This window comes from Anarrhichthys ocellatus, unplaced genomic scaffold, assembly GCF_004355925.1.
Source record: "Anarrhichthys ocellatus isolate YVR2014 unplaced genomic scaffold, GSC_Weel_1.0 scaffold39, whole genome shotgun sequence".
Taxonomy (NCBI): Eukaryota; Metazoa; Chordata; class Actinopteri; order Perciformes; family Anarhichadidae; genus Anarrhichthys; species Anarrhichthys ocellatus.
The window spans coordinates 1,742,831-1,751,530 of record NW_022280069.1 but is presented as its reverse complement, the minus strand read 5'-3'; the positions used below and the strand labels follow the sequence as shown (position 1 = coordinate 1,751,530).

At 44.3% G+C, this 8,700-nt stretch overlaps 1 protein-coding gene across 2 annotated transcripts in view; it reads left to right on the top strand.

The window, feature by feature from the left end:
- Positions 1-2,377: 2,377 nt before the first annotated feature.
- Positions 2,378-8,700, top strand: part of znf385d (zinc finger protein 385D) — a 63,682-nt gene continuing 57,359 nt past the window's right edge. For both annotated transcript variants that reach the window (XM_031867329.1, XM_031867326.1), the window contains exon 1: positions 2,378-2,632. In XM_031867329.1, coding sequence (XP_031723189.1) covers positions 2,527-2,632 — 106 coding nt within the window. In that variant the 5' untranslated portion in view covers positions 2,378-2,526. The remainder of the gene's footprint in view (positions 2,633-8,700) is intronic.

Here is an 8,700-nt window from a genome sequence, read left to right as displayed (position 1 = left end):
GGTTCAACAAAAAAAATGTGCGTGCTCTCTCGCTGCAGAGCCTGTTTTCTCACTGCGCCATGAGTCCAAATGTTCAAACACACACAAAAGGAATTAAAAGAATTAATTAAACATCACGGAACAACATCTTGTTTCACCCAAACTCTTTCAAAATAAGTTTGGGGATGGGAGAGAAAAGCCCCAGCCAATAAAAACACTGCAGTAACTAGAAAGAAAAAAAACTCTGCTTTTAACGTCAATACAAATCATGTCAACTCAAAGAGTTTTATCTCAATTTCTAATCGGAGTGCCTCGAAGCAGCAGTAGATATGTGAAGAGATGTTACGGCTAGTGATTAAAACAATTCGCTCTGCTGCCGAGCTGCACCACATCTAATTTAACAAGGTTTGTATTGATGTTAATGGAAGATACTTCTGTCCGTCTGATTAAACAATACTTCTTCATCCTTGACGTAATACATTTTTTGTCCACTTGGATACAGAGCATTAGCATTCATTTGATGTTGTTTCAGGCAGCCTGTTAAATGTAAGTCTCCTTGTAGCTCTGTTTTGGTCTCCACCAGCTCCCGTAGGAAATATCTGGCTCATTATTCTGTTCAAAATTCATGACTTTAGTCCTGATTTTCCACTCAGCGAGAGGTTTTGGAGAACCCCGACAAAAGCCCCAGATCAGACGCAGATTTGCGTTTGCGATCACAAATGAACCCTGTCTCCTAAACAATTGTGTTTCTATACAACTAAACTGCACACTCAATTACTTTTCGAGGGAAACGTATTTTCTCCCGGCTTACAGTTGCATTTTAAATATTTTGAAAATGTGATTAACGTTGTAAATGGAAACAAAACAAAAAAAAACGCTACAAAACGAATTGATTAGGTTTAGTAAAAACATGGTTTGGCTTTAAACGACTATGAATTGAAACAAAACAAAAATGCAACAAAAGTACTTGGTTTTTCTGGGTGCAAGCTGTGTTTTTCGAAACATCCACCACCCCGACCTCCTCCTCACACAGACATTCATTGACTTATTTGAAACTTATTTGTGATACGTCAAAAGCAAATGGAAGCAGCGACAAAATACCTTTCCTTCAACACCTAATTTACAACCCAGTTTCATTGTGTGGGGACGTCATTTTTCAGGGAGTCCGTCAGGGGCCGACAGCCAATGAGAGCGCAAGACACGGGAGAAACCTGACGGAGGGGTCGCTTGTATCAAAAGGAACTAAATGCATGTGTTGGATTTTCAACATGGACCACAGTTGCATCTACAGGAACAAATGGTAGATGTGTGAAAATGATTACATCCACCAGCACGAGGTTACTAGCAAAGTTCTGCAGATTGCTTGAACAAAAGAATCCCGTCTTCCACATATAAAAACACATCATTTACCATATATTTTGTGTAAAAGCGTAGTTTGGAGACCAGACAAGCTCATCTGGGATTCCTCCTGGTGAAAGATCTTGCAGTGTGTGACCTCCTGTCGCTGGTCAGTTATGTTGTGTAAAAACCAGGACTTCAAGACCCCCGTTTAAGAGATCAAGTTGTGTAATATGAACAGTAGAGCGATCTGACGACTTCGAAAGTATAAGTAGTAAGACCGTGTAGTGCTGGGCAGCATGCAGTCAGGTTTGAGAGTGCTCTGCGGCTGAAAATGAGGCTGAGAGCAGTGAGAGAAAAACAAATCAGTAAAGATGTGGGCCGCTCAAAAACCAAAACAACGAGCTGCAAGAAGATAAAACGCTCCGAGGAGCCGAGGGAAGCTGCAGAGTGGGGAGGAAACTCTTCCAATATCCACCATAACCTGATTTCTACCAGCGACCTGCATTGTTTTTGTGTGTAAACGTGTTGAGTGAAAGGGAGAAAACAATAAGAGACAAAAAGAGTAAGTGAGGAGAGGCAGCGCTGCAAAGATATTTAGCCGACCGAGGTGGAAACACACACCGAGAGAAAGAGAGAGAGAGAGAGAGAGAGAGAGAGAGAGAGAGAGAGATAAGGAAGAGAAAGAACCAGGGGAGAGCGAGAGAACAGTCAGAATAAATAAAAAAGAAAAAGGAGCGAGCTGGAGATGGAAGCAGGGAAAGGGGAATAAGATCAAATAAATGAGAGACAGCGGGGGGAAAGCACGGGAGTGAGAGTGAGGGAAGCAGAGTTGACACATAAAACAAAGATGAGACACCTAGAGAGAGACACACACGTTTGTGGAGAGGAAGCTGTTGCTGAGAAAGAAAAAAAAATGTAGATAGACACCTCGGAAAAAGAGCAAAGACAGAAGCGAAGGGGATCCGGTGTGTGGAGGGGCCGGAGAGGAGGAGGAAGACAGAGGAGGAGGGGGAGCTAAAGAGGAGGGGAGGGGACGAGACAGGGGAGGGAGGACCAGTGCGAGGAGAAAGAGAGAGAGAGAGAGAGAGGCAGATACGGAGGTCCACAGACAGCAGCGGAGTGCAGCATGCAGACCGGCCGTTGACGCTGCAGTTGGATTTGAACACACATGCACAGACACACACACCCCTGAGGAGTGTATGAGACATGCCCAGGCTACTGTCCATGGACACACACACACTGGTGGGGCACCAGAGAGGACATACAGCACACCCCCGACTCTATGGAGCTATGGAGAGCAGCATGTTTTTTGGTGAGTTTGCATTCATATGTGTTGCAATTTCATCCTCATGTGTGTGTGTGTGTGTGTGTGTGTGTGTGCAGATTCCTTCATCTAAATGTGTGTGTTCTTGCTTGTTCTGGATACTGAAAGCACAAAGAGAAGAAGCGCTGGTTTCCATTAGAGGAAAAAGAGTGTGAAGTTGTTGTTGTTGTGTGTGTGTGTGTGTGTGTGTGTGTGTGTGTGTTCACTGCATGCGCTTTATCACAGTCAAATGCAGAATATAAGTGCACACACTCCTCGTCTATGTGAGTTCCAGGGTTGCCTGTGACTTGTTCTGCAAACTGAAAAAGATGGATCGGAGAGCCGGCTGTCGTTACAGCACAAAATAAAACAAAATAAAAAAAGGAAAAGAGATGAAGGAAAGCGTGAAGTTGCACACTGAGGGCTCCTAAAAGTGTTGAATGAACCTGCTCACCAGGTAGCCCACGTCCTCATGCTCATGTTCTGGTTTGTTGGACTAAATCCCAGCTGGTTTTTTGGTGCCGAGCATACAAGCTCCGGATTCCACCGTGGCCGTTTGACCAGCTGACTGTCCAAAGAAGATGGGAGATGCCAGCGTCGAGAGCCACTTGATATTCTGTGTAGGATATTTTAGAGGAAGGCCCCTTCCATTAGTTTTTTATGGAGGAGGCTTAGGAAGACTTAATGCGCGAGTGGCTCCTCGTCAAGTGCTCTTCTCACGGCTGGCTTACAGTCACATAAGAGGAATAATTACACAGGGATCCGGACTTCTCAGGGGGTGATTTGTTAAATGAAAGACTCTCTTTTTTTTTTCATCCCGGGGATTAAAGCGATCTGAAGTTACAGACCGTGGCTCGTAAGAGCGAGAGGGATTTTCTCTTGTTATGCCATACACAGAGCAGAGGGGGGGTGGGGGAGTGCTGGGGAGCGTATAAATGAATAAGCTGTCAGGTGCACAGACTAGCATCAGCTCTTTGAGATCCACCACTGATGCCTGGTCAGGTGTGTGGCTTCTTGAGAGCAAAGAGGTGATGCAGGTCTGGGTGGGTGGATGGGTTCGGAATTTGGCCCCTTTTAACCCAAAAAATGTGGAGAGGCTTGAGACAGCCTCAAGAAAAGAGCAGCTTGGGCGGGTTTCTGTGGTTGGGGGGTTGTCAGACAACATGCCATGAAACACCTTCTCTCCAGCACTCAGTGTTAAACAAAACAACAAGAGGAGTAAAGGTCAGTGTTTGCGTACAGGATGTGCGTCGTTCTAACATTTATGAATCCTGAGTGCACGACTACACAGCACAGAGAAAATAGATGGTATCTTGTAAAAGGATTAATACTACCGCTTGCTCAGCAGCTCTGCATTGCTGCTAGTTGACGTGATTAATATCAGGTGACAGATTCCTCATGAGACTCTTCACCTCTTTGAAACAAGGCACCGAAATGGAAAAAAAAGAATAAACAGAGAGGAAGTGAACGCACCTCTTGCATTAAAAGCTGTCCACATACATCAAAAGCAGGCAGTGAAGCAACCGTAACCCAGCAGGCTAATACGTCTTGAGTGTGTGCTGCAATCATACAAGCTATTAGTGTCGCTGGGCCCTGCAAGGAAATCTATCCGGCGTGTCGGCGTTTAGCGGCACGTTAAACGTCCTTTTGGTTAACCTCAGATTACAGAGCACACGGGGCCAGTGATTGTTGGATCCCGGTTAGAGACAGCTGTGTTTATTAGCCAGCTAGACTCATGACAGCAGCAAGCGCTACAGTATGCTAATCTGCAGGGGATGGAGGCGGCGCGTGTTGTGTACCTTGGAGCCAAATGTGAGCCGTGCATTTGGTGAGATTTATGGAATCTCACAAGAAAGCAGAGTTTATCCTGGAAAGGTTAATTGGAAAATCAGTGTGGCTTTTTTTTTTAGATAGAAAGAGAGAGAATGCTTTGATTCTACCTTTTGTTCTCACTTTGTTCAATGTTCACTTTGTTCAATGTAATAGGGGTGAAATGATTTTATCCCCCTCGCTTGAAGGGAAGTACTGATCTCAGAGCATGTTAAGGGCCAAAGAATACAATCAGCACACTCCATGAAAAACATGACGGTGTTAATCACATCCGCAGCATCACCGGCATACAAATGACTTCCAGTGATATTCAGATTTATCCAATAATTGGATTTATGTTTGCTGAGGGAAGGAGGAAGGTTGTGCAAGAGCGGGCGTTTTTTATTCGGAGGCTCTCTCGGCCTCTCTGGACAGATCTTATCGGAGGAGCAGCCAGGTTCAGGACGCTAACGGGAGGCGGGCGGCGGAGGAGAGCAAGATGATTAATTATTAATGCCAGTCGGCGTCCTCCAGATATCATGTTAACTCTCTCCCTCTCTCGACATACTGCCGCAGGAGTAGGAACGCTTCAGCAGAGATAAGGGAATCTTTCAGGAAGGGCGATGCAGAGGACATGTCTGAAACACGCCACGGCGTACGCGTCTCGTCCAATGAGCTGCTCTTAATGCCCCGCGCTGTGTGCGCCGCTCCTGCGTCATTAAACAAGGCCTCAAAGGGAATGGATAAACAAAGGCCAGTGGGTGAAAACTTTTCATCAGTTCTGATCCGTTTCAAAGATTTCCAGAAGTCAGATCGCATCTCAGTTCAACATCATTACACTTCTGGGCAAAGCAGGCAAACCCCCCCCACCCCCACCCCACAAAAAACATCTCCAAAAGCCGCAGGTTCACTGAGCGTCGACTGGTTTGTGGTCATTTAATTAGAATGGTGTTTAAGAATACGAGCCCCTGAAGCACAATATCTACTGACACGATAAGGACTTCACAGCTGCATTCATTAGTTTTGTTTAGCCACTCTGGAAGAAGCACACACACATTTAAATACTAAACAATGACACGGATAAATGTGTTTGCAGACACATCCAGCCGACGTTCACTTGGAGTCATGTTTCTGGTGACGTGATGGATGGAGTGCAATTTACTTTCTCTCTACAGCTGTGATTTGGTGTCCACTAAATATCTGTCTCTTTGGCTGCTAAATGTTGAAAAGCTAACTTTGACGTTCGTTGGGCGGGCGGGCAGGTGGCACATAGTGGGTTTTTAGAGCTTTTTTTTTGCTGGAGACAGCTGCCTGCTGCATCTGGAAATGATGCGGATGACAGCGGGGGAGTGAACCAAAACAGCAAAAAAAAGAAATTGTGGGCAAAATCAAATTTGAATTCTTTCATTATTTCAGTAATATGCTTATATGTTGCATATTCTGAAATTAATTAATCATGCATGCAAATGGAGTATTCCCTCATAGGAATACTGTACAAAATGCACAGAGAAAGAAGGGGGATGTGTGGTTACACAGCAGCTGATTCCCTCTGAGGCCCATTTGTGGTTGAAATGTAATTTAATATCCGTTGATTTGCTGCTTTCAGATTTGTTTTGCAGCTTTCTGTGAGGCCTCCAATGCAAATATGTGGCTACATTTTTTACATAGACCAACAACCTCAAATTCTCAAGTTTAACCAGCACATACTTTGCCTTCAGCGACTCACAGTGGGGAGTCTCCACTTCATTCACTATGTAAACACATCAGCGCTGCTGGGAGATCACACAGGAGGCAGCATCACTGACGCGTAACCTTGGCTTTTCATTCAAATGACGTTTTCTTGTTATTATTTGTTTGGCTTTGACTGATTACTTGTTTTAATCGTCTCAATAAATGCAGAATATGTGATTGAAGACAAGTTTGAATTCCTCTTTTTCCTCCACTGGATTATTGTGCCTGACTCCCGGGCTGCTCAGACGGTCTTCTACTCGTTATTTTAATGACTCTCACCAGATGACCTTTTTCGACGTGGAGCGAGTCTCCCGAGCGACTCTCCATGCAAAGTAGATGACGGCGTCTGCTGGAGAGACTCGGCCCACCTGGGCCCTGCACTCTGCACTCTGCTGGAGTCAAAATATAGAACTCAAATATTAAACAAAATCAAGTCAAATATTGATACCTCTCACAAACAAAGTGTTAATTATGATGCCATCTGTGCGTCTCTGCCAGAGCCTGCTGTTACAGGCCTTTTTTTTTTTTCCTCTGCCGGAGTGCTGGAGCATCTTGAGTGTGTGTGTGTGTGTGTGTGTGTGTGTGTGTGTGTGTGTGTGTGTGTGTGTGTGTGTGTGGCGCTCAGAGGTTCGGGTTCGAGGTCAGATTAGCAGCCAGGTCTCTGCCCTTATATTTTGCACCTTCTTCTGGTGGTGCCAGAAGAATATTTTGCACGCTCTTCGCTGCTGCAGGCTAGGAATGCGCCTCTATGTTCGGGCATGTTTGCTGAATTGTGATTGTTGCACGTCATTCCTTTCACAACAGGAGACAAAATAAATTCAATTTGCCTCGTTAGACCTCACACGGGTGGAGCTTTAGGAAGGTATGTGAGGTCACGAGAGGTTAAGTCCAGTAAACGGTGTGTCCAGTGAGGGACGGTAAGGTAATTTACTCCAACACTCTACTTCTCCACACAGCTGTAGTGTACTTCTACTTCACCTCAATACTTTTTACTCCACTATACTAATATGTCAGCTATAGTTACTAGTTCCTTTACTTGGCTCCATGGATGGAAATCTATATCATCATTATCTTTATGTGCCTTCTGTACTTTTTACATATCCTTGATATACTATACTATACTATATCGGTGCATGTATGTACTATACCATGTATTTCTTACTAATATTTAATATTTGGTCACATGTGCTTGTCTATGCATCATGGGTATTTTAAGATGGCGCCTCTCTGTTCTTATCAGAAGTCTGAGGAAGAGCCTGGTGCTTAGAAACATAATCTAACCGGAGCTAGCTGGTGTGTGGATCGATCTGTTTTAATTCAGTAGATATGTCTTTGATGCTATCGGACACGTGATGTGCTCTTCTTTCTTATTGTTCACATCCTCATGTATATAAAGAAACCAGCTGTCACATTAATCATTGCATATATATTCCAGCTCCCTTTTATGTCCCTTCTGTTTTTATCTGTATGTATTTCTGTGTCTGTATATTTGTAGTTGTCGAGTCTAATTCCTTGTTTGTGTTGACACTTACTTGGCTTCTTCAGCTGATTCAGAAAGCCGGTTCAAAAAAAGTTTCTATTCTTTCAAGAGACTTTTTCCACCCTGAAAACTCTAAAGAAGATAATATCTGTTGAACGGTCCAGACTGAAATATCTCGACCACTATTGGATTGTCATGAAATTAGTTTCAGACATTTAAGCCCCCCTCGTGTAATGCGGGTGAACCTTAAACTTTCAATCTAGCCTCATCATCAGGTTTTAACTTCTGCTCACAGACCAACACACAATCCAAAAAACAATCCGACAAAATACAGTTACGCGTGTAAAAATGGAAGCAGACAGCTGGGACGTATCTGATAGCATCACTGTGGACTGTTTATTAAAAGCATACGATCAGATGTCTCGCATTGTTGCAGTTTAAACGAAGCAGTTCTTATTTTCGCCGAGCTGCAACATTAAACCGTAGCATAATAGTATGATAAGGTCCAATTCTAGTCTATGTGCAGAAGTAAGATTTTAAATGCAGGATAAACTTGTAATGGGGTATTTTTAGATTATCCTACTGCTCTTTTTACTCAAGTAAAGGATCTGAATACTTCTTCCGCCAGTGTCAAAAGAAAAAGTTATTGTGAGGCTAAACACTTCTGTGTGATGAGTAAAAAAAGAAGCTCTCGGACTTTAGCCGAGGTGACTCGTCAGATTTCATCTCCTACCACTCAGCAAACCAAACACGACCCGATCAAACAAATTCACATTTCAGTTTGTCACTCTTCATCTCGCTGCAGACTAATGCCACACGTCGGGCCTGGTGTGTCTGAACGGCCTGTTTTGACTATTCGGTGAGGCGTGCCTGGCGGGCTGACGTGAGGCCGGCATGTTGAGAGTTGACGCGGTTGGATGATCCCGACAGAAGGACACACTTTGCGAAAGTTGGGTCGAAAGACGTGCCTCCACATGAGAGACGGCGTGTGTTCTTTTTCCAACAGATGGCAGCGCTCCGGCGACTGGAGGGGGAAGACAGAGTGAGGGAAGGGTGG